Source organism: Gobio gobio, assembly GCF_949357685.1.
Source record: "Gobio gobio genome assembly, chromosome: 6".
NCBI classification, from domain to species: Eukaryota; Metazoa; Chordata; class Actinopteri; order Cypriniformes; family Gobionidae; genus Gobio; species Gobio gobio.
This window is the reverse complement of record NC_137102.1, coordinates 52,399,657-52,426,317: the sequence shown is the minus strand read 5'-3', so window position 1 is coordinate 52,426,317 and position 26,661 is coordinate 52,399,657. Positions and strand designations below refer to the sequence as shown.

The following is a 26,661-nucleotide window of genomic DNA, read 5'->3' as shown; positions in this document are numbered from 1 at the left end:
CCATCGCGGAACTAAGATCGAGACTCTCCTACCTCCGGGCTGGGGGAGTCCCCTTACCCATCCCACGAACCAGGTCTGCCCCTAACCCGGGTGGACCTGCTTCTTTGGATGGCCAGGGTGATCTGAGGATCACGTTTAGGGCAAACCCGCCGAGTGAAACTCCGCAGGCCCCTATTCCCTCGGTTCCGCAGCCGGTAGAGCTCCCAAGAGAGACTGCTGGACCCTCCCACGGGAGACCAGTGGTGTCTTTCGGAGCTCCGGTAGACGAGCAGATGTCGATCGCTGCATCGGAGGGGGAGTTTCAGTCCTCGGAGGATGAAGGGTCTGCTGTACTGCCTCCCTCTGGGAGAGTGGCAACGGCTGCCCCGGACCCCGAGATGACTGCTCTGCTTGCCCGGGCCGCCGAAAGGGTTGGGCTCGTGTGGAACCCTCCACCGTGTCCCGAACCCTCTAGGTTGGATGATTGGTTCCTCGGGGCGGCTCGCGCTGGTTCTCAGCGTCCCGCCCCGACACCTTTCTTCCCGGAGGTGCATGAGGAGCTCACAAGGTCGTGGACGGCACCTTTTTCTGCCAGAAACCGACCGAGTGACTCCTCCCCCCTCACTACCCTCGACGGCGGGCCAGCCAAGGGTTACGTGGGGATCCCGCCAGTGGAGCGCGCCGTCGCGATGCAACTGTGTCCGGCGACCGCCTCTAACTGGTGCGGTGACCCACGTCTCCCGTCCCGGGCCTGTAAGTTCTCTTCCGGTCTAACCGGGAAGGCTTACAAGGCCTGCGGACAGGCTGCGTCCGCCTTGCATGGCATGGCGCTGCTTCAGGTCCACTAGGCCCAAGCGCTCCTTGACATGCACGAGGGTAGGCCTGACCCAGAGCTCCTCCGGGAGCTCCAGACGGCGACGGACCTCGCCCTCCGGGCGACGAAAGTCACCGCCCGTTCCATTGGTCAGGCGATGTCCACACTTGTGGTCCAGGAGCGGCATCTCTGGCTTAAGCTGGCTGATATGAGGGAGACCGATAAATATCGGTTCCTGGACTCCCCCATCTCGTCAGCTGGGTTATTCGGCGACGCGGTCGAGAGCTTTGCCCAGCAGTTCTCGGCCGCCCAGAAGCAGACGGAGGCGATCAAGCACATCCTGCCCCGGCGGCCCGCTGCTGCCCCGACACCGCCGCCGGCGGCAGCGCCTCCGGCTACTCGTCGCTGAGGACGTCCACCCGCCACCGCCTCCGTCCCCGCCAAAGCCCCGCAGCAGCCTAACACCGGCCGTCGGCGTGGGGCCGGCCGTGGGAAGGACGTCCAGCCCACTCAGGCCGCTGCCAAGCCAGGTGGCAAGCGCCATCGCAAGCGACCCTGAGACGGGCCGCCCAGAGATGGAGGAAACTGCTCTGAGGGAGATGGCTGCAGCATCACTCCCTCCCCCAGAGGAGGGCCGGGGGAGAATCTTTTGTTTTTCTGTTCCACCGCTGGCCCCAGTGCCAGCGGCACCCAAAACTTCAATAAAAGAGCAGTTTCCAATATCTCTGGGTGCCAAGAGAGCGCGCTTGGCGGTGGTCGACGCTCCCATGCCTCGCCACCCTCAAGTACCTCTCCCTTCGCCAGCAGGGGACGCCGGCTGTCGGGACGCACACAAGCGGCCTCCCCACACTCGCACGTCCCCTCCGCGGATGCAGGTAAGTGTTGCACAGCACACTCAGATCCCGCTTCGGGCCGCTCCCATGCCGTCCGAGCCGGATCCCTGCGTTCCGCCTCGCTGCCCCGCTGCGGGTACGTCTGTGGTGCCGTTGATCCCCCTTGCGCGGAGTCTGGGAACCTGGCTAGCGCTTCCCAGCCCGTCTCGGTGGCTCCTCCGTACCATCAGACTCGGCTATGCGATTCAGTTCGCCCGGCGTCCCCCCAGGTTCAGGGGCGTTCACTTCACGACTGTAGTGGAGGCGAACGCCCCCGTGCTCAGGGCGGAGATCGCTGTCCTATTGGCGAAGGACGCGATAGAGCCGGTCCCTCAAGCCGATATGAGGTCCGGGTTCTACAGCCCGTACTTCATTGTACCCAAGAAAGGCGGCGGGTTACGACCGATCTTGGACCTGCGATTCCTGAACCGGTCCCTTCACAGGCTGCCGTTCACGATGTTAACGCAGAAACGCATCTTCAGGTGCATCCGTCCCCGAGATTGGTTTGCAGCGATCGACCTGAAGGACGCGTACGTTCATGTCTCGATTCTCCCTCGACACCGGCCCTTTCTGCGCTTCGCGTTCGAGGGACGGGCATATCAGTACCGCGTCTTACCCTTCGGCCTGTCCCTGTCGCCCCGCGTCTTTACGAAGGTTGCGGAGGCGGCCATTGTTCCCATGAGAGAGCATGGCGTTCGCATCCTCAACTACCTCGACGACTGGCTGATTCTTGCCCAGTCACGAGAGCAGTTGTGCGAACACAGGGACAAGGTGCTCAGTCACCTCAGCCAGTTGGGACTTCGGGTCAACTGGGAGAAGAGCAAACTCTGTCCCACACAGAGGATCTCTTTTCTCGGTATGGAGATAGACTCGGTCGCCATGACAGCGCGCCTCACAGAGGAGCGCGTCCAGTCAGTGTTGAACTGCTTGAATTCGTTCAAAGGCAGGACAGCGGTACCACTGAAACATTTTCAGAGGCTCCTGGGGCATATGGCATCCGCAGCCGCAGTAACGCCGCTCGGATTGCTTCATATGAGACCGCTTCAACGCTGGCTACACGATCGAGTCCCGAGATGGCCGTGGCACAGCGGTTTCCTCCGTGTCCAAGTGACTCCGAGATGCCGCCAAACCTTCGGCCCGTGGTCGGACCCTTTGTTTCTCCGGGCGGGAGTTCCCCTAGAGCAAGTGTCCAGGCACTCCGTTGTCTCCATGGATGCCTCATCCACGGGTTGGGGTGCTACGTACAACGGGCTTGCAGTTTCGGGTCTGTGGACGGGGCCTCAACTGCAATGGCATATCAATTGCCTCGAGTTGTTAGCAGTTCGTCTTGCACTCAGCCGCTTCAAAGTGCCGCTCAGAGGCAAGCACGTTCTGGTCCGGACGGACAACACTGCGGCCGTAGCGTACATCAACAAACAAGGTGGTCTACGCTCCCGTCGCATGTCGCAACTCGCCCGCCATCTCCTCTTATGGAGTCAGAAGCATCTGAGGTCGCTTCGTGCTGTTCACATTCCGGGCCTGCTCAATCGTGCGGCCGACGAGCTGTCACGTCAGCAGGTACTTCCGGGAGAATGGCGACTCCATCCCCAGGCGGTCCAGCTAATCTGGAGTCGTTTCGGGGCCGCACAGGTAGACCTGTTTGCCTCCCCAGAGACGACCCACTGTCAGTGGTTTTATTCCTTGACCCAGGGGAAGCTCGGGTCGGATGCCCTGGCCCACAGCTGGCCCCGGGAAGAACGCAAGTATGCGTTTCCCCCAGTGAGCCTTCTTGCGCAGACACTGTGCAAAGTCAGGGAGGACATGGAGCAGGTCTTGTTGGTTGCTCCGTATTGGCCCAACCGGACCTGGTTCCCGGAACTAGTGCTCCTTGCGACAGCACCTCCCTGGCCCATTCCTCTGAGACAGGACCTCCTGACTCAGAGACGGGGCACCCTATGGCACCCGCGTCCAGACCTCTGGAAACTCCATGTCTGGTCCCTGGACGGGACGCGGAGGTTCTAGGTGACCTACCGCAAACGGTAGTTGACACCATCACTTCCGCTAGAGCCCCCTCTACGAGGCGCCTCTATGCGTTGAAGTGGAACCTGTTCGTCGATTGGTGCTCTTCTCGCCGAGAAGACCCCCGAAGATGTGCGATCGCATCTGTGCTTACCTTTCTACAGGATGGGTTGGAGCGAAGGCTGTCTCCCTCCACCCTCAAAGTCTATGTTGCCGCTATCGCCGCTAACCATGAGCTAGTAGATGGAAAATCTCTAGGTAAGCACGATCTGATCGTCAGGTTCCTTAGGGGAGCGAGGAGATTAAATCCGCCTCGTCCTCCCTCTATACCCTCTTGGGACTTAGCTCTGGTGCTTACTGCACTACAGAGAGAACCCTTTGAGCCTCTGCAGTCAGCTGAGTTGAAAATCCTGTCGTTAAAGACTATACTCCTGATTGCGTTGGCCTCCATCAAGAGGGTAGGGGACCTGCAGGCATTTTCGGTTGACGAATCGTGCCTGGAATTCGGGCCCGGTAACTCTCATGTGATCATGAGACCCCGGCCTGGATACGTGCCCAAGGTTCCCACTACTCCCTTCCGGGACCAAGTGGTGAGCCTGCAAGCGCTGCCTTCGGAGGAGGCAGACCCAGCCCTAGCTTTTCTCTGTCCCGTCCGTGCTCTCCAGACTTACGTGGACAGAACGCAAAGCTTCAGGACCTCAGAGCAGCTCTTCGTCTGTTACGGAGGACAGCAGAAGGGAAAGGCTGTCTCCAAGCAGAGGATGGCCCACTGGATAGTGGATGCCATCGTCTTGGCTTATCAGTCCCAAGACGTGCCCTGCCCGCTCGGGTTCTATAGCCTCCGTGTAGAGCCGGTATCTTCCTGTGTGCTCACTTCCCATAGTCAGTAACACCGAAATGCCTGTTCTAGTGTCGGCTTGCTGCGCCATTCCCTCCCCTATGGTAGACGGATGCGTGCGCTTATTCTGCTCCAGTCGAGTCCCCCGGAACGGCGAACCCTGTTGAGTCCTCCGCAACCCGCGGCAGTCGGACGTGGCGGAGCGTTCGACGCCAGGTCTAACACTCGTATGCATTGGTGGAACTTTTGTTAGGCTGGGTTCCATATGTAGTGACCCCCACGGCGGTCCCATATGTGTATTCTTCCAGGGTACGGCTCCCTACGGCGAGCCCGTGTCTTTCCCTCGGCAGAGCATCCTCTGCTGTTCCAGGTACGTGTTGTTCCCCCTCCACTAATTGGCCGGGGCCACCCCTGGGACTTCCGTATGTTGTGCTGCCCACGGTCAGCCCATACGTGTATTCTCCACATGTTAACTCCCTCTGGGCATGATGTGGCTTCCGCAGCTGCCTTCACAGGCACTCTTTCCCAGCGTTATCCAATACAGTCAGCTGAATGGGTCTTGCGGAACAGCAGCTTGGACTCTCCCTGCGTGAATTCCCGCCCGCATCAGATCGGGGTCTGAAGGGCTCATCGCTGGGCGCTGGAAGTGGTAGTAACTATGGCGTTTTCCATAGGGGATCCCAATTCGTCGGTACGTACGTCGAACGTGACCGACTGAATGGGAACGTCTCGGTTACGTATGGTAACCCTCGTTCCCTGAAGGAGGGAACGGAGACGTACGTCCCGTCGCCACAGTTGCTGTACCATCACTGCAGGTTGAGCCACTACGTTTGGCTCCTCAGTGAAAAACAGCGTGCATTCGCTCTCGCTTCCTGTTTATACCCGCAGTGCGGGGCGGAGCGCGAGATGCAAATCTCGCACGCCAATTGTTCATTGGCCGGTTCTAGATAGCTCGAAGCTGATAGGGGCTCCCAGAAGTGATCCCAATTCGTCGGTATGTCCGACGTACGTCTCCGTTCCCTCCTTCAGGGAACGAGGGTTACCATACGTAACCGAGACGTTACTTAACGATGAAAATAGAGAGAGAGTTAAAACTGAAGCAATTTTCTCATTAACATTACGTTAACAGTAACTGCACTCCTATTACTTGTCACCTAGCGCCCTCTAGTGATGCTCTAAAGCAATACAATTATTAGTGCATAACACAATACCAGTGTTATTGTAGTAGCATTTTATATACTTTTTTTTTTCAGTTTTAATTTTTAATTTTAGTTTAGCAAATTTTTTACATGTTGATTATCTTTTTTTCATTTTTGCTATAAATTATTTTCATCATAATAATTTTCTCAGAATGTAAAATCTTGAGCTCATAATGTAATAACAATTTTACATAATGAGAAATGTATTACATTATAAACTCACAAATAATAACTGCATAAATATTGAAATATTTTGTATTTCACAGGTAGTTCAAGACTTTTATAATTTTTAAAAAGGTACTGTAAAGGAATACAATTTTTTTATGTTTTAAAAGCTATACAATATATAGTGAGTTTATAATGTACATTTATCATAATGTAAAAATTGTTATTACATTATGAGCTCAAGATTTTATTACGTTTTTCATAATTATTATATTATGAACATTTTATTACAATAATAATGTAATACTTATTACATTATGTGCAGTTATTACATTATGAGTTGCTACAGGTACGTATATGGGAATATATGAATCAAGGTTTCATGACATTTCAAGCCATTTCCACTAGATCTGTTAAGCTTTATATAATGAAAGATAATGAAGATTAATAACATGTAAACAAAATCATGAATTTGACAGCTGATTGGTTACTTATCCTGTGTTTTTTCTGTTTGAGATTTCACTCTGCTTTTATTGAATATTGTTAAATGTTGTCAATTTCTGTGGTTGTATTTCAGTGTCCATAAGAGTGAGAGTGAAGAGGACAGTGATTCAGACAGATCAAACGACTGGTGGGATGACAGTTTTTACTTAAGAGTCTAATTGGAAACCATACTTCTGTAATCTGACGTATAGCTTTTCAGAGTAAAACAATATATTCAATGACATACAAAATTCAGTGATAAAATATGATTAAAAAGTGTTTTTATTCCAGTTTGACTTTTTGTGTAATTGGTGGTGAGGATATGCAATATATTTTGAGATTATTGAGTCTAGTTGTATTTGAGGCAGGAAAGTATTCACACATCTAACAGTGAAATGGTTTGTGAAAATATTCACAGGTGTCAGTCTGCAAGACAGATGTCAGGTGACAGTGATGAAGACAGCATGTCGTCGCCTCTCAGTGACTGCAGCCGTGAAATCAAGTGAGAATATATTGGATATATACTAATGGAATCACTGCTTCTGCTCAAAGACTGTAATGAGTTCAATCTGCAACAAAAACTAACACAGGCTGTGTGTCTTTTACCTGAAGTGATTCTGATGAGCTGGACGATGTGGAACGTATACTTTGCTCAGAAATCAGGATGTGGAAAACTTTGTCTGGACAATGCAGGTAGAGAACACTGTATTCCTTAAACATACTGTAGATCACAAACCAGAATTATGAATATCCACTGAGAGCTAGTTGATGAGTGGTTTGATATGACCATACTGGAAGGTCTTTTTTGAATAATATTAAATTACTGTATATTTTATGATGCAACTGTATTATAAGAACGACTAGTAGGAGTTGAGCCTGTTTTATGCTCAACCAGTAGTGCTAGCAATGCCATGGTCATGGGTTCAATACCCAGGGAATGCATGTATTGATAGTATATCTTGAATGTCAGTCATTTTGGATAAAAGCATCTGCTACATACATATTCTATTTCTATTTTAGCTTGTTTTTGAAGTGCAGTGGCTCCAGTCCCAGCACACAGTCACTGCTCTCACGGATAGAGCTCACCCTGTCTGAAAACTCAGGAGATACTAGCAGTGACTGGAAAACCTTCCTACGAGCATATAACCGGTGCAAAGGGATCGCTATAAGGTAAACAATACAATTGTTAATAAATAAATAAAAAATAAATGTTTAATAATTTTTTTCATTTGCATTGGGCGAGATGATCTGTGGAATATTGGGATTTGTTCATTCCCAAAAGAAAACTCAGGACTACAATCAGGACGTTTCAGGGAGTTCAGAAACAGTGTTACTGATATAGAGTGCAACTGTTTTGTAACTTTGCAGACCTTTTTCTTGCTCAAACAGCAACATGAAAGAAAGTTGAAAATGTAAAAAAGCCTAATAGATTCTCTTTAACTAAAGACGAATCCCTTTCCATGCAACAACAGAAGTCCTGCTTTTGACGAGAGTGTGGACGCTCTGCTGTTGTCCCTGAACTCGGTGTCTGGTCTGAAAAAGGTGCAGTTGACGACGGACAGCCTGACTAAGAACTGGGCACCAAAGATCCTCTCCCTGTGTCACACGTGTCCCAGCCTCCAGAACGTCTGGTATGATGATCTGTCAATGCTAGAAGGAATGAAAGCAATCCAAGTATTCTGTTAGATAACCATATTTGTTTCACATGAAATAAAAATGTAGGGAGGGACTTTGTTCATGGGGAATTGATTGGATGGTTGTGGTTTGCTATTGGTCGATTTCATGTGAGTGACAGGTCCCGCCCTCGCACCAGTGAACTTCACCAGAGAAGAGATGGCAGAGGGAGGGAAGTTATTTTGGTTAAAAATTATGAGGGCACATGAATTTAAAAACAATCATGTGCACAGTTAATCATTTACAAATAAATACTGTAATATTCCATAAAAAAAACAAGAATTTTGATTTCATTTTAAATGACACTGAATATGATGGTATTTTTGCAACCTATTTCTTTTAAATCAGGTATTATTGCATTATATCTGAAATCAAAAATTCAATTGTTTGTAGGAATCTAGCCCATAGAATTGGAAATCAGTGGGTCTATATTATTTCATTATATAAGTTTTTATTATGTTGTTATTTTATTGTTTTATACTAAAAGGTGGATCAGATATTATGGTAGACTAACGTTTTTTTTTTCTTGCCTGTCAGTTTGCAGGTGGAGTATGATAATAGATACAGTGTGCTCAATGTGTGTTCCTCTCTCAACTTCACCAAAAACATCACAGACTCCACGTGAGTTCATCCCTAACTGTCCTGGTTGTAATGACACAGATTTGTAATATGAGCATACAAAAATGCACTTGTGACTTACATTGTCATCTCTTTTCAAGCTGGACAGTTGACATTCGGTTGGCCCGCGATGGCATGAATGAAATATCCCCATCATTCATCTCATTCACATCACCATGTTCAGAGCTTCCTAAACTCGATGGACAGGAACTCTTTGAAACCCTTGACCTCCTTAAAGGTTTAGAAAAAAAGTAATGATTCTGCCATTTGATTATGTACGTGAAAATATGTCATAGCAATTATGCACCATATCGTTTGCCATCATTGAACTCGACATTTCGAATTATTTTGCTCATAATCCAGCTGTTCAAAGCATGAAGAGCTTGTGGGCTATTTGATGTCCAGCTTGCTCTCCATTTCTGGTCTGCGGAGAGTCGGACTGGAGATCAGCAGTCTAACGGAGAACTGGGTGAAGAGGATTCTGTTCTTAGCAGAAGTCTGTCCCAGCCTTCAGGAGATCAGGTAAGAAATTGCAGTTTGTCCTTGAATGCAGTTTTTTGTTATTTAGACTTAAATGTTCATCTTTTCTAAAGATATTTTGAAAGGTAAACTTTAAAAATGGAAGTATTTCTATAGAAATGTGTTAAAGGGGGCATAACACACAGTCTCATGTTAATCTTGAGTACCTATAGAGTACCAATAGTCTTGAGTACCTATAAACCCGTCTCCGGCGTGATGACTCCGATTGTTCGAATATTACAATTTAATAATACTTAATTCGATATGTCATCCTCAATAAATCCGTCTCCGGCGTGTTGCCTCCAATCCTTTGAATATTCTGATCTATTATGACCTCTGACCTGTAAAGTTGCCAGAATAATAATCATACACTGTTTGTTAATTGGCCAGAGGAGAACTGGCACCCCGACTGAGCCTGGTTTCTCCCAAGGTTTATTTTTCTCCATTAGGTCACCTGATGGGGTTTTGGTTTCCTTGCCACTGTCGCCTCTGGCTTGGCGTGCTCAGTTGGGGACACTATATTTTTCTAAATTTTTTCAACTAAATATCCAAATAAATCAAATTATTAAACTAAATTAACCATATAAACTAAATTACTGATCTAATTACTGATCTAAAGCCCACACTGTCACTGTATGATAATTGAAATGAACTGATAACATAACCGTTTTCTCCAGAATGGCTAGACGTCTGAATAAAATTATGCTGCATTATTTTCCTGTTTAACACTGTAAAGCTGCTTTGAAACAATCTGCATTGTTAAAAGCGCTATATAAATAAAGTTGACTTGACTTGACTATAGAGTAGTATTGCATCCTTCATATCTCTGAAGAGTCTTTAGTTTGATCACATTTATAAAAGACAGATACGTTGTACCGATTCTTTCTGAAAACAGCCGAACACATGAAGGTGTGCAGTGGGTGGAGCTAAAGAATCATGAGTACACACACACTCAAACATCATCACATTATCCCTAGATAACTTTCGATTCACTATACGTTGGTGTTGTTGACATTATATGCACTTACCCAACAAAACACAGACATTTGATGCAGTTTCACTCACTGCCTGCAGTTTCATCTCATGACTGAGAACAAACAAACACACTTGCAGAACTCTGTTGCTGCTCCGGGAAAACAAACTGCACCCACTGTTTCCTTAAACAGATAGTTCACCCAAAAAGGAAAATTCTGTCATCATTTACTCACCCTCAAGTTGTTCCAAACCTGTATGAGTTTCTTTGTTCTGCTGAACACAAAAGAAGATATTTTGAAGAATGTGTGTAACCAAGCAGATAGAGCAACCATTGACTACTATAGTAGGGAAAAAAATACTATGGTAGTCAATGGTTGCTCTATCTGCTTTATTACAAACATTCTTCAAAATATCTTCTTTTGTAAGAAGTGAGTGTGTAAATGATGACAGAATTTTCATTTTTGGGTGAACTATCCCTTTAATGCTTGGTTATTTGGGAAGCTGAACAAGGTTATCTTTCCCTCACAACCAGAAACACACTTCTTTACTGACATTGTTGATTTTGTGGTCTTAAAACAAAATGACAGCGCTGCCAACGGCTTCCGTAACTCGAGTAGTGTTCATTTTGTCACCTATTTTTAATTTAGTCTTAGTCTTGTGCCAAATGTCCTTGTTAGTTTTAGTAATATTTAGTCATTCACATATCTTTTTTGTTAGTCAAGTTTTAGTCGACTAAAAGTTTCATAATTTTAGTCTAGTTTTAGTCAAAAGACAACTCAAGGTATCTTAGTCAAGTTTTAGTCGATTAAAAGTCTCATCATTTTAGTCTAGTTTTAGTTTAAAGAAAACTCAATATATTGTGCAGCAAAAAAAGTTATATAAAATACATATAACCTGCATAATGTATGTGCCACAACAGCATAGCTAACTGGTTGATTTACAGAGTAGATGCCTAAAATCAGCATTAGCTTATGAGACGATGGGCACAAATATCGATTTCGATCTTGACTCAGTATGAATTCATATGTATATAGCCTACTGTACATAAGGGAAAATAAGTTTGCCTTTTAGCACTATTTTAAACTTTTTTGGGGTTAAATTATATTTTCTTGCATTCATTATTCACTATATTAACATTTAAAAATTTCACAAATGCAGTTATGATCTGCAATACTTTTTTTGAACATGTATATTGATTAAAGAGCCATACAGGCACCTATAGTGGGTCATGGCATTTCAAATGAAAATTTTATTTTTCCAGCCACAAAATGACTTTAATTCTCCTCTTTGCATTGGAATTCTCTATTTTAACCTTAATTACTATACTAATTTTAATATAAATAATATAAATTTAGATGACAGAAAGACACATGTTTTAAGTGGTCATTAATGGACCATAATTATTGCACAAATAGTATTTAGGACTAAAAGATCTCCTCAAAATATTTAATAAATATTATTGAACTAAAATATAGGCTATTTATTTTAAAAAATAGTTAAGGTGTATGGTCTCATTTGACCACCTATGAGTATAAGTGTGATCAATTAGTAAAGAATAGCTGAGGGCTAAATTCAATAAAAACATTAACATTAATGTAAACAATTTTGCATCTCCACTCTCCATAATATGATACTGTAAATGTGGTTGACGTAGTAATCAATGCACACTATGCTGTACTGTTTACCAAACTCTTTCGGAATATTTAAACAGCTCTCATGATGAAAAAGTAGAGACGATTGTAGACGAAAATGAAGAGAGATTCTATCTTAGTTTTTATTTTATGCAAAACATTTTAGTCTCGTCTTTTTTCGTCAACAATAATGCATGTTAATTTAGTCTTAGTCTGCGTTTTTGGACATTGGTGCAGTCTCGTCATCGTCTCGTCTTCGTCATAGAAAAAAAGGTCGTTGACGAAGATATTTAGTCTCTTCTGACGAAATTAACACTAAACCCGAGTGAAGCTTGTTGATCGTCATACTCTTGCACTCGCTCTGGTTGATGTGCGCACGCATTCATCCGGGAGAAGTGCCCATACAAGGAATTCCACCTTTTATGACCTCATACAGGGCAAAAAAAACCGTTCCGAAACTTGTTTGAATCCTGAAAGGGTTAGTTCACCCAAAAATGAAAATTCTGTCATTAATTACTCACCCTCATGTCGTTCGACACCCGTAAGACCTCCGTTCATCTTCGGAACACAAATGAAGATATTTTTGTTGAAAGCTGATGCTGAGAAAGGCTTCAGATAGGCCTCCATTGGCATTCAGTACATTTACACTCCCAAGACGCATAAAAGGCACTTAAAACGTCGTTACAAAGTCCATCTCACCACAGTGACTCTACAATAATTTTACGATGCGACGACAATAGTTTTTGTGCGCAAAAAAAAAATCAAAATAACACCTTTATCCAACTTGTTATTGTCTTCCGTGTGTGCCTCCAAGATGCATGCGCGAGAATATGACGCAGATCCGACGTTCGGACACATGACCCAGAAGCGAACAGAGGAAGACGCGCGTATCTAAGCTGTTGGATTCTACATTGATCGTGCTTTAGGTCTCGGCGTAGTTCTCAAAATGGGGCTTAAGTGTGCATTTCATGGATTCCCGAACGCTGGCGCTACGTCATATTCTACACTATAGAATCCTACACTAACAGTGTAAATAAGCCCCCCCCCCCCCTTAATGTTTCAGATATGACTGCATAGAAAGTGGAGGCTTGTTGCTGGAGGATGTTGTGAGGATACTACAGAGCTCTCAGATGGATTCAGATTGCAGGGTTATCATCACAAGGTTTGTCTTATAATCTTATTTAACCATTAATCAAATAATTGCTCCATTATTAACGGTTTAATGACTGTTGTTCAATCTCTTTGAAGGATAAAGCGCAGGAAAACGACAGATGGGTGCACTAAAATCATGACGGACACATCCAGATCCTCAGCCTGCGATGAGAAAGTGAAAGTCACCTTCTGCAGGGACTCTCTCACAAGACTATTCACAATAGATAACATTGAGACAGAAGACCTTAATGACGATGACCCTGAGGACCCTGAGGAGGAAGACTTTATCTATTTATCCGAATAATAGACATTTAATGAACACACAGTAATTCATCTTATTATTTTGAATGACAGAGTTTTTAAAGTATCAGAGCAAATTTGGCTGTGGCTTTACCTTATAATAAGATGAAATTAACTAGGACAAGACTAAATGGAGGGATGTCATGGAAGAAATGTGTGACCTAGTGTTGTCGACTGGTCTCGGGTTCTCATCTCGGTCTTAGACTAAGAGGACTCAGGTCTTTATTTCAGCAAGTAATTCGCTAAGTTGCCAGTGCATTGTTTGATTTATTTGTTAACATCATTAATGTGATTGCATGTAAAACTTCCTGCTTCAAATGCAACCAAGAACTTATTTCTTTGATATGTTTTGTTACAGTTGTGCCGGGTCAGAAATTAACAGGCGATTGTGTCAAAAATGTCATCAAAGTTAATACAAATGCCTACAAAATTCAAGATATGATTGTAAAAAAGTAGGCTACTTGTATGAAATCTCGTTTTTTATATTATATTATAAGATATAATTAAGCAATATCACACGAGCAAAATAGCAGTTTTCACAAATATTAGCACAATTGCAAAGGTTATATTGATTATATATATATATATATATATATATATATATATATATATATATATATATATTTTTTTTTTATATACTGTATATATATATATAATATATATATTGATTTAAAAAACAACTCTGTATCATGTCTTACTATTCTAATTGTATTTATTGATTCTAAGACATTTTTCAGGCTGTGAATGTGGATGTTTTAGATGAATTTGAAGAGTGCTTGTCTGGTCTTGGTCTTGACTTGGTCTTGATTAAGACTAGTGAGACAGGAGCAGCATAGCTTGTTGTGAGCACATCTGACCATGTCCTTATGCTGGTAATTGTTTACCGCTACATTAAAGCTAGCTTTACACTTCTTTCACACTTAGCTTTACGGTTCTTCAACGAGTTCTTTGACAACATGTTGATATGGAAACAATAAAATGTATGTTGAAGGTTTGCTGTTTATTAAACTCAGAATTTGTAATAAATAAATAAAATAAGTTTAGTGTATTAATACTAAAAATATTATTAATAAACTAATCTTATAAGGTAAGTTTGGGGTAAGATAAACACACACGCACCTTCATTTCCCCCCCTCTTTTTCCCATTTCATGTTGAGTACACTCTTTGTCATTTCTGAATTTCAACATTTGTAAGATTTAGTCAGTCAAAACAAAACTGAATTTCAAATAAATAGTGAACTGTGACTATTTTGTTGAATATAAAAGTTTTTTTTGTGTCTCTACATGTTAATGAGGGATTTGTGGACACATTGTTTATCTTTTGAAGTGACAAGGTAAAATTAGACCCTAGAGGTCCCCAGAGTTGGGACAGACAGCCCAGAGTGTCATGTTGTTAATAGTGTTATTATTATTACTATTTTAATTAGGCCTACATATTCATGGGGTTATTAGATGCCTCTTTAAATAATTGTAGGTTTTGTGCTATGACAACTAACTTGGAAAATGTTTCTGTTTATATGTGTTACTGATGCAACATCCTGCATAATACAATTATAGCTAAATATGTTACAATTTAGAACTTCCCCCATCTTACCTTATAGGCAAGAGTCATGAATTACTAAGAAAGAACGATGAAAGTAGCTGATTTTTAACCTGCATATTCGGAAATACATGCTTAATAATGGGCTTTAATGATATTCTATTTAAATGTGGGAGTGAAACTTGTTTCTGTGTATCGTGATATCAAGATCAAGCCTGTGTTGGTTTTGCCGCTTTTCTGACTTTTCTGAAAGTCACGTGGTTTTCTGCAAATGAAGCGTCAGATATTGGTCACGTGTTAATGGCAAACGAAAGCGAAACTAAACAGCTGCGAGTTGGTTGACATAAGCTTCTGTCTCAGTCTGAACCTCAAGCAATAGGTCATGTTTATGGTGTCATCTATGGCATTGCATTAGACTGGGTAAACCCAGCCCGATAGGCCGGTGATTTGATTAAAAAGATTGAGCTTGGTCTGGTGATAGCCAGAGCCACAAGCATTGCATGGCTTGTTTACGGTTATCTGAACTGCATAAATGACTTCCGCCCCGGTAGCACTAGTTTTGTTCGACACGTGACTGACAAGCTGTTTTGATTTTACTCACTTTTAAAACGTAAAAACCTACTAATGCAATTTCAGGGTAAGAGGGAAATATAATTATGCATGTAGCCCAACTGTGAATTATGTGCACTTAAATTTTCTATCTTTTATCACTTTTTCTCTCTCTCACAGAGTGACCTGAAATGGACCGCCATGTCAGTAAGTCATCTTTCCATACGGGTAACAAAGTTTAACGATTCTCAGTAGCCTATTGTTCTTGTTCTATTAATGTCGGTGTAAATGTGTGGTCACACTTAGATAGAGCATGCAAAATTACTTCAAACACAGGGGTTACAAGATATGGCGTGATCCCATTTTTATAAATAATAAATCGACAATAACAAATGATAGTTTAAAATGTTAAAATATACAATGCCTAATTCCACAGTACTACAGCAAAATATTATATTTGAAGGTTTGGATTCTTTGTATTGAGAGAGCGGAGTCTGTGATGTTTACATGATGTTGTTGGTCAAACATCTTTTCACTACAGAGTTTACATCTGAATGAATGTTAATGAATGGAGCATAAAGCGGTGTGCGATATTGACAAAAAAGATATCTCGATATTTTCTGGGATTTTCTGGATTACGATAATTAGAAGATATTTTGCTGAGTGTGTTGTTGTGCCGGTACCTTGGCAGGTTTAGGACTGTCATGGATGGCTGACTCCTAACGTTTTTGATATTCTTCATATCCTTTGTGGTAGCAGTTCACAGCATTGACAGAATTATAATTTTTTTCAATGTTTCAATTGATTTATTGATTTTTACCTTTTTATGGGCATTTTTATCTTTATACATTTATTTTTTAAACCAAATTATTTACATGCATCTTTTGTCAAAATCATAAATGTAATCAAATGTAAGGCAAGGCAAGGCAAGGCAAGTTTATTTGTATAGCACATTTCATACACAGTGGCAATTCAAAGTGCTTTACACAGAAATGAAATAAAAATATTACAGTTATAATAGGAATTTAAAGAAATAAAAAATAAAGAAAATATTGAAAGATAAAAATAAAGAGTATAATTAAAAATAAAAATAAAAACAGGGTTAAATTTAAGCATATAAATTAAAATGCAAGCAGTTCGGACAAAGCACGTACAGTGGCACAGCTCATTCAGTAAATGCACAGCTAAACAGATGTGTTTTGAGTCTGGATTTGAAAGTGGCTACTGTTGGAGCACATCTGATCTGTTCAGGAAGCTGGTTCCAGCTACGGCTGGCATAATAGCTAAAAGCAGACTCTCCTTGCTTTGAGTGAACCCTTGGTATTTCTAATTGACTTGATCCTGATGATCTGAGTGATCTGTTGGGTTTGTATTTAATCAGCATATCTGCAATGTATTGAGGTCCTAGGTCATTGAGTGATTTATATACAAGTAATAGCACTTTAAAATCAATCCTAAATGTAACTGGAAGCCAGTGTAAAGATCTGAGGACTGGTGTGATATGGTCATATTTTCTGGTTCGGCTCAGGATCCTGGCAGCAGCGTTCTGTATGAGCTGCAGCTGTCTAATGGTCTTTTTGGGAAGGCCGGTGAGAAGACCATTACAATAGTCCACCCTACTGGTAATAAAAGCATGAACGAGTTTCTCTAAGTCTTGCCTGGAAACAAAGCATCTAATTCTTGATATATTTTTGAGATGATAGTAAGCGGATTTAGTTATTGCTTTGACATGACTATTGAAACTCAGGTCTGACTCCAAAATCACACCAAGATTCCTGACTTGATTTTTTGATTTCAGGCCTTTAGCCTCAAGATATGCATTCACCTTCAGAATTTCATCTTTGTTTCCAAATGTAGTAATTTCAGTTTTGTCTTTGTTTAACTGAAGACTGAGAGTCAATGGGGCTGTAGTCATTAGGTGATAGGGCTAAGTAGATCTGGGTGTCGTCAGCATAGCTGTGGTAAGCCATTTTGTTATTTTTCATTATTTGGCTGAGTGGCAGCATGTACAGGTTGAATAGGAGTGGTGCAAGAATTGACCCTTGTGGGACTCCGCATGTCATGGATGTCCACTCAGACTTATGGTCACCTATACTCACATAATAACCTCTCCCTTCTAAGTATGACCTGAACCATTTGAGGACCATTCCAGAAAGCCCAACCCAATTTTCTAGCCTGTCAAGAAGTATTTTGTGGTCAACAGTGTCGAATGCAGCACTGAGGTCCAGTAGTACCAGAATTGATGTTTTGCCTGTATCTGTATTGAGGCGAATATCATTTATTATCTTAATGAGGGCCGTCTCTGTGCTGTGATGCGGTCGGAAACCAGATTGAAAATTGTCAAAGTATCCGTTTGAGCTTAAGAATTTGTTCAGCTGACTGAAAACAACTTTTTCAATGATCTTGCCTATGAAGGGGAGATTTGAGATTGGTCTGTAGTTGCTCAATATGGAGTTATCCAGATTTCTCTTTTTCAGGAGAGGCTTAACTACTGCGGTTTTAAGGGAGTTTGGAAAAGTCCCAGAAAGAAGTGAGGCGTTTACCACTTCTAGGAGATCTGCTTCTAAACAGTTAAACACACTTTTGAAAAAAGAAGTGGGGAGTGTGTCAAGGGCGCAGGTTGATGTTTTAAGGTGCTGTACTGTTTCTTCTAAAATTTTACCATCAATTGCTTCGAAATCAGTCATAGTAACTTTCTGTAATTATAATATTAAGACACAACAGGGCTGTTACCAATCAAATTAAATAAGGCCTATCCTACAAAATTCATCTTTGCAAAGGAGAGGAAACACAGAAGCTGAATCTGAAGTGGCATTTAGACGCATTTGCACTGTTTAATGCAGCTCAGATGTAAGTGTGGCAAATGAATAACCTGCAGTTACAAATCTATAAATAATGTTTTTGTTTTAAACATAAAACATTGAATATTGATATTTGAAATGATTTAAAACATGAAGATACTTTCAATGTTAAATTAAAATTGCCTCTTCATCAGTTATTCGATTATTCTACTAAATTGTCAAAATAACATTGGCAACACTGACTGTGAGTGACTCTGGGGAGAGAGCGGGAAAACACGGAGCGGATTAGCGGAATCTTTGGATCTTTAGTGGAGGGAAAACAGAAGACTTTTAGCAGGGGAAGGGTAACTAGCGAGAGGGGCACCTCAGCTGATGAGGGCAGAGGGGCAGGGAACTAGCCACCGTCCAGCTTAACATAATAGTATCAATGTAATCTAATTTATGTAAAGTAAAATAAATTGTTACATAACCTACATTGTTTCTTCTTGTCGTCCAGATGTTCATGGTCAGAAGGACAATTCCAAATCTCACGATGGCCTAAATGTCAGCATTGCAGCTCAGAGTGGAAGCCATATTACAGCACCGGTGCTCGCTAATAATAACATCATAGGCAATGTTCAGATCATACATAATGCGTACTCTGGTAAAAATGTGTTATTTACAGTATGCTATTGACAATACAGTATGATGCCAATAATTTAAGATTTTTGTGACAACATATTTTTATTTATATATAAATAATTGTATATATTTCGTTATACTATCCATAATTCTAAACATAAACACTAAACCTAATACATCTAAATATATCATAAAGGAAGGAATGTGTAATCTTCTACAGGTATCACTGGGCATCACCCAAACACCCAAAATGAGAGAACAAACACCTCAGGTAAATGTTGATTTTTATTTAAAATTTCCCTTGTACACTCTGTGACCAGACTCTATAACAACACCTATGTTCATATAAGGGATTTCCTGGAACGTCATACATTTTATGACTTACTGTATTTGGGTCTTACTTGTGGACTTTCTGTGAGAGCGTCCATTTTGGCTTTGATTATGAAAGAATTAGCATTCTATAGTGTTCAGATTGCCCCATTTGGGGTAAGAATACAAAAAAAAAGACATTTTGTTCCATGGGCGGTGTCTTGTTTCATATTACAAAATTTACTGCACTATTTTATACTGAAAACTTTTCCTAATCTTGACAAAACACATCATTGGAAAGGTCTGCGACTCAAGGTTCCATATTTGGTGACTATTTTATGATAGAAATGATATTGTGACACAAATGTATTACTTTGTGACGAGAACTTAAAATCTCATGGAATAAAAAATATTTTACATCTAAGGGGTTCGGCTGACATAAAAGTTTAGGAACCCCTACCCTAGATGTTAGAACTTGAATGCTGTCCACATACTTTTGGCCATGTAGTGTACAGGCTGGGACACACACAGCTGACGGTCGGCCATCTGTCGCACTAGTTTTTGCGATGTGTTCTACACCTCGGCACCAGTTTGCCCGATTCATTGTTGAATCAGTGTCAGGGCTGTCAGTGAGACTGGGAACTCTTATTGGATGTTCAGTTTAGCGAAGTATACAGTATGCTGTAGTCTCTGCTGTGTGTTCAAGCGCAGCTTTTTGGTCCAGATGCAGCTAGGCATGTGCCGATATCAAGTTTTCATGTTGCGATTAATTGGTGAAGCTTTTATCACGGTGTACGGTATAATCACGGTATTGAAAAAAAAGTGTCGTCATACTATAACAGGATTAATAACTTTCTTATAACAAAGGAACCGAACATTTAAGTACAATAAAGCAATACACAAAAATGCACAAAGTAAACAAATATTTAAAACAGATTAAAGTGCAAAAGAATTATAAAGAACAATAGGTAACACTTTACAATAAGGTCTCACTAGTTAATGCGTTAACATTAACAAAGAGCAAATAGCTACATTTTTAAAGAAGTTATTCTTTTTTGATAGCGTTAGCTAAAAAAAGCAACTGTTAGGGTTAGCTCAGTCCATTAAATAATACAGTTACAACTTTTGATTTTAATGTGTTATTAAATGCTGAAATTTTAATTGAACTAAGATTAACCGTCTGAGGTTCTTCATTTATGGGTCATACTCAAGACCTTCGGGTCAAAAATGACCCAGAGGGCGGGATTTAGATAAAATCAAAGTGAGTAAAATCACTGAAATATATTTTTGTTCAATAATATTTTTTATTTTCTTTTTTGGTGTTTTGAGATAATTTTATGATTTATTCATATTTGTGCAATAATTATGACCCATTTTTTCCCATTGAATATAATAAAAAAATTATATAAATAATTTTTTTTATTTTTATTAAAGCTGTATTTCATTTTAGAGTCAAGCCTAGGCCTCATGAAAGCAATTTTTTGAATGAGATCGGTGCCATCCGGTGGACACATTGAGCATTTTTATCACGCAATAGCACATTTTTACCACTATAGTGGATCTTGCGTTTTATACAAAAAAAATAAATAATCGTAGCTTCATCGGAATGGTCCGAAACTTGGTGACTTTATTGGTACTTGGTATATGAAGACCCCAAAAAATTGGAGACAGGATTTGAAAAGTCTAAGTGGTCGTAAAAAAAAATAGTCGCACTCAGGACCTTTGGGTCAAAAATGACCCCCATAGGAAATTAATGGGAAATTAGTTTTTTTGTGCATACAATCTACAAATCAGCCAGGATGCAGAAAAAAAGGACTCAACAGTGAAGTGGTGAATCTCTAAAACATCAAGAGTGCAAAACAGACAAAAAAACTCTCACACACACACACACACACACACACACACACACACACACACACACACACACACACACACACACACACACACACACACACACACACACACACACACACACACTTATACACACAAAAACACACGCACACACAAATTAACGCGTGCCATTACAAAAGCGAATTGTGTTTTTGTGTGTGTGAGTTTTTTGCACTCTTGATGTTTTAGAGATTCACCCCTTCACTGTTGAGTCCTTTTTTTCTGAATCCTGGCTGATTTGTAGATTGTATGCACAAAAAAACTAAGTATTTTCATATTTTTGTATTTTGTATTTTCATATTTTTGCCAATTTCCCATTCATTTCCTATGGGGGTCATTTTTGACCCGAAGGTCCTGAGTGTGACTATTTTTTTTACGAGCACTTAGACTTTTCAAATCCTGTCCCCAATGTTGGGTGTTCATATACCAAGTACCAATAAAGTCACCAAGTTTCGGACCATTCCAACGAAGCTACAATTTTAAACATTTTAGAAAATTCGGGTCAGAAATGATCGAAGAGCCCCAGAGGGTTAATAAATGTTTTAGAAGTATAATAAATGAACTAATGTTAAATAATAAAGTGTAAAGTGTGTGACTGAACAACAAAAAATCAGAACATATTCAAACAATATCTAGGGCATGTAATCCAGATTAAGTTTGAAAATGAATAGTATTAAGTATTTGGTTATGAGATGGGCACCGTAGTGAATACAGAAAACTGTTTTGTTTACGAGGAATACCGGGGAAACGGCTGCATTTCTGCTGTTCCGTCAGCGCCCTCTGCTGTCAGAGAGTGAATGCGCGTCTCCTTCACTTGTTCCGCCATGTGCTGCTCATGCACGTTGGGTTTGTTTACATCAGTGCACGTTCCTCTTATATCGACGTGTTGTTCATTTTAAACAGTTGATGGGTAAAGTATTCTTTCTAAGAAATCTAAATAATTTGTAAAAAATAATTATTCACGGTATTTTGAAGTGCCCACGGTAACAATATCGTGCATGTTCATTATTGTGATATATCGTATTACCGTGTACCGGCACATGTCTAGATGCAGCCAACACAAGGCGACGAAAACGTCAGTTTTCAATTGTCCATGAAAATGTAATTATACAGAATCACAGATACATAAACAGTATTAAAAAGTCAGTACATTTTGAGACATACTAATCTTTTGTTCATTTGATTTCTACAGAAAGGAGATCAGTGCTTCTTAAATATAAGGAGCAGATACGCAATGAGTACCAGTATGTGACAGAGTACAACTCTCGGCCTGGGGAGCACGTGCTGCTGTCTGATCGCTACATACAACCTCTGATTATTCCGAAACATAGAGATCAGCAAGAGCGAGAAGAAGAAATTTCCTCCAGAGGAGAGACTTTCCAGCAGGTGCTCAGTTCCAGGAGTGCTCAAGAATCCATCGGTCTGAACACTATGTTCAACCCAGACAACCGTGGAATCACTCCCGGTGCTGTCATATTGCAGGGAAACTCTGGCAATGGAAAATCCTTCACTGTGCAGAAAATGATGATGGACTGGGCATCTGATCTCTACAGAACCAAATTTGATATTGTTTTTCACCTAAAGTGTAAAGAAATAAGCCACATTTCTAGCAGAACGAGTTTGGTGGAGCTCCTAATGTACAACTGCTGCTTAACATCAGATCAGATATCCACAATTTTGCAGCAGTCACCAGAGCGAGTGCTGTTCCTCGTCGATGGATTCGATGAACATAAATACACAGAAGACATTTATCACATGTCTCCACCCACAGATCCGAACCAGAAAGCCTCACCTGAGGTCACACTTTGCGGCCTGTTAAAGGGAAAGATTCTGAGAGAGTCAAGCCTTCTGGTCACCACCAGATCTACAGCTATTGACACCCTGAAGAACGTGCTTAAGGAACCTCACAGTTTCACTGAGATTATTGGCTTCTCTGAGAAGGGAGTGGAGGAGTACTTCAAAAAGTTCTTCCAGGACGACACACTCTTCAGGAAAGGCTACGAGTATGTGAGAGCAAATGAAACTCTCCTCACGGCTTGCTCCATCCCAGTGATCTGCTGGATCATCTGCACGGTTATCCGAGAGAGGCTTAGCGAGGATGCAGATGTAACCAGCGGACTGGAGACGACCACGTCCATATATGTAGACTTCCTGTGCACTCTACTAGATCATCACTGCCAGGGTTTGGGTCAGTCCGTTCCCACCCTGGTGAAGAGTCTGGGTAAGCTGGCAGAGAAAGGGATACTGGCACAGCAAGTCCTGTTTGATGAGAAGACCGTGTATGAACTGGTTGCCGATCCTGCTGGCAGTCCGTTCTTGTGCAAGTTCCTCTTTAAAAAAAGAATCCGCCAGGAGACAATGTTCAGTTTCATGCATCTCAGCTTTCAGGAGTTCTTCACCGCTCTGTACTATCTCATTCTTGATGAATATGAGTCAAAGAAGAAACTCACGCAAATATTTTCCATTCATAAGGATTCAGAAGTTGTTCAGTATGCAGCGCCGCGTTTTGCAGCCGTCGTGCATTTCATTTTTTTCTTTTGAATGGGAACACAAGACGCACACTTTTGGAGAGACATGGCCTTTTAGTCCAACCAAACATGCTGGACCATCTGAAAAAATGGATCTTTGCAGAGATGTCTGATTGTTATTCTGCGAGGACTCTGTTTTTTTTCCACTGCCTGTACGAGCTCCATGAAGCAGACTTTGTGAAAGAAGTTACAGAAGCCTGGCCAAGCATTTATATATACAATACACTCCTAAGAAGAACAGACTGTTGGGTCTTGGTGTACTGCGCTCAGTGTTGCGAGTGTATTAAAGAACTGTTCTTCGCTTTCTGCCAATTTACATCAGAAAAGCTGGCTATCATCCGGCCTGAACTTCACAAATTTTGCTCAGTAAGGTGAGTACTTTGTCCAGCAGTGAACTGAGTCGTTGCTATCTATCTATCTATCTATCTATCTATCTATCTATCTATCTATCTATCTATCTATCTATCTATCTATCTATCTATCTATCTATCTATCTATCTATCTATCTATCTATCTATCTATCTATCTATCTATCTATCTATCTATCTATCTATCTATCTATCTATCTATCTATCTATCTATCTATCTATCTATCTATCTGTTCGTAAATCTTTTTTGAGATCATGCTTGTCAGAAATTGCAGTTACTTGTCACGTAATTATTTGGGATTATCAGTATAAAGTTTGTACATTAATGTTTTGGAGTTTATATTGAAGGATTCTACAAGGTCAATATTTATCAGATTCTGATTTGGGGGAGATGATGCAAGTTTACAAAAGAGGACAGAACCTGAGCTCACAGAGGTTATACTTTTTTAAATACTAGGACTCAAAAAAGGAAGTTCGAGCATGCTTGCAAAATCACCATGCATTCATCTGCTTTTGTTTGCAGTGTTGAAATCCATGACTTGCAATGTTCCGTTCGAGATTTTCATCTGACGATTGACAAAGACCTGTCCAGGTGAAGGAAAATAAAGCAAACATGTATAACATCTTGTAACAGATTTTCGCATCTTTAAATCTTGTTGATAACCAGTTGTATTATTAACCAGTTCAATTACCATATTTTTTTTAATTCGCTTTGGTACTATTTTCACAAGGAAGGTGTACATTTTCAAAACTCTTAGTACTAATATCACAACAGATCATCAAATGTCCAGCATATTTTCAATTGTGTTAGTACAATACACAAAATCAAGTATCCTTTTCACTGCACAAAATAATTGTTTCATTTCAACTCGATTTCACGGCAATTCGTCCGTATTTTACGAGGTGACTAATCTCACTTTTTTGTGTAAACCCCAGTAACGGGTAGGTTTAAGGGCCGGGTTAGGGGTAGGTCATTCGTACGAATTCATACGAATTGGGCAACTCGTAAAATACATACGATTGAGGTCGTACAAATTTGTATGATTTTTGTTAAAGTTGCCCAATAGGACATCAAATCCGGGTGGTTTAGAAAACAACATAAATGAATGTTGAGTTTCTGTTGCTACAGTTGATATTAACTCTGCCTGTCATTTTTAGTTTTCACATAGGGAGAAATTCTCAAGATCTTCCTCGCTTCAGCCTCTCATTCCCACGCTCGGAGCTTATCAGCATCGTCTGGACAAACTTATTTCGAATGCCTCTACAAACGGGCAGAGATACACTACTATTTTTACTGAGTTTGCTGTCTGTCCAGATGTTGGAACTGAATTTAAATTTTTTTACAAAGGCCTGGGCTCATTCGATCCTCTCCTTCACCACACTGTAAAAAAAATTTGGGGGGAAAAATTGTGTAAATTGATCATTACATATTGGCCCAATAAATGACTTCCAAATAATTATCGCCATGCAAAAAGATGCGTTGTACTAATCATAGCTTAAGGTCTTCACTAAAAATTAAAATTGTATATTCACCGAACATATTTAATTGTGCTCAGTCAATCTATGAAGTCGAAGTGAAAAATCCATGTTGGCTGAACAAGTCCTCCGTCCGAAAAACGGTATACGCATGCGCAAAATGCGCTTGAAAAAAACCGTTTGTGTGGAGATTTCAAACGCGGAGACGCGGGAGCGGCAGCGCGAGCGGAGCCGAACCAGCAGGTGCTGAAGACCGAGACACATTCCCGAGAGAATAGAGATATTCATCTCACAAAGACTTTGGTGAGTATTTAGCACTGAAATTATTCTCCAGAGTTTTGCTTTATGACCGGGTATGAAGTTTAAAAGACACTTTGTAGAATCACGAGTTCATGCATTCTTTGGTTTCATGAGTGTGTTTTCGTTTACCACATAATTATCTAATGGTAGCCAATAGTTTTATTTTCCTCATGTCTTATATGTCTAAAACAATAGGTAATAAGGAAATTAAGTCATTTGTGTGATATGTGCGGCATGCGACTGTTGAACATGGTGCGTTTGGCGTCGGCCTCTTTCTGGGCTTAAGTTATTGCCTTTTAATATCAAACACGTCAAGCTCGTGATTTTCTTATGTCCATTCATTCGTCTCATCCTCATTATATAATGAAGAAACTTCTGTTCTGTCTCTTGCCAGATGTGATGCAGGGGAGCTTGTCATTAATGTTAGTTTTTATTTTTTTTGCAGGTTTTTAGCTTGCCGTGCCGTGTTTTCTTCACCACAACAACACATCCTGTTATGCAGAAGACTTCTTGAATGTATTCAGAGTTTTTCCTTATTGAAAATAAGGTATTTTCACCCAAATATCCTGTGTTGGAATTTACTTGTTAATAAAGTAATGTGATAAAATGTCAACCCTGTTGTCTGTTTCTGTATTTTGCTTAATATATTTATGTTTTTAGTCATTTTTGTCTTTTGGGACAGTGAGAAATAAACAATTGTTACTACAATTTAAAATATTTAATTGGACCAACCACACAGTTTCACTGTAAAACATTTCTCCAATTCAAAATTTTCCAGTGACTGATCACATCTAAATTTTTCAATTTGGCCAACTAAAAAATTTAGATGTGATCGGTCACTAGAAAATTTTTAATTGGAGAGGTCTGACATTTTTTACAGTGTTGGTAAATTACATTTTTCCATTAGCTCAACATATTTCTAATTGAGCCCATGTTAACAGGCTGTTGCCACAATGGATAAAATTCAATTCACAGAAATTCAATTTGGCTAATTGAAAATTTTAGATGTGACCAGTCACTAGAAAATTTTGAGTTGGGAAGATTATAAATTTTTTCCATTGG

At 41.1% G+C, this 26,661-nt stretch overlaps 2 protein-coding genes across 3 annotated transcripts in view; both read left to right on the top strand.

The window, feature by feature from the left end:
* The window catches only part of LOC307128572 (uncharacterized protein), a 28,131-nt gene extending 14,372 nt beyond the window's left edge, over positions 1–13,759 (top strand). The window contains exons 19-28 of the mRNA XM_079820483.1: positions 6,443–6,496; positions 6,767–6,850; positions 6,961–7,041; positions 7,369–7,518; positions 7,821–7,979; positions 8,560–8,643; positions 8,742–8,891; positions 9,004–9,162; positions 12,829–12,927; positions 13,014–13,759. Coding sequence (XP_079676609.1) covers positions 6,443–6,496; positions 6,767–6,850; positions 6,961–7,041; positions 7,369–7,518; positions 7,821–7,979; positions 8,560–8,643; positions 8,742–8,891; positions 9,004–9,162; positions 12,829–12,927; positions 13,014–13,221 — 1,228 coding nt within the window. The 3' untranslated portion in view covers positions 13,222–13,759. The remainder of the gene's footprint in view (positions 1–6,442; positions 6,497–6,766; positions 6,851–6,960; positions 7,042–7,368; positions 7,519–7,820; positions 7,980–8,559; positions 8,644–8,741; positions 8,892–9,003; positions 9,163–12,828; positions 12,928–13,013) is intronic.
* Positions 13,760–15,066: 1,307 nt separating this feature from the next.
* Positions 15,067–26,210, top strand: LOC307128228 (NACHT, LRR and PYD domains-containing protein 1 homolog). Of its 2 annotated transcripts, XM_079819929.1 has the most exons (7): positions 15,067–15,394; positions 15,487–15,513; positions 18,604–18,750; positions 18,949–18,999; positions 22,120–23,826; positions 24,172–24,258; positions 24,347–26,210. In XM_079819929.1, the coding sequence occupies exons 2-5, from the start codon at positions 15,498–15,500 to the stop codon at positions 23,466–23,468; spliced, it is 1,563 nt and encodes a 520-aa protein (XP_079676055.1). In that variant the 5' UTR covers positions 15,067–15,394; positions 15,487–15,497; the 3' UTR covers positions 23,469–23,826; positions 24,172–24,258; positions 24,347–26,210. The 2 variants fall into 2 exon arrangements, with proteins under 2 accessions (XP_079676055.1, XP_079676056.1); XM_079819930.1 differs by lacking the exon at positions 24,172–24,258 and having other exon boundaries at positions 15,083–15,513; positions 24,347–24,474.
* The last annotated feature ends 451 nt before the right edge of the window (positions 26,211–26,661 follow it).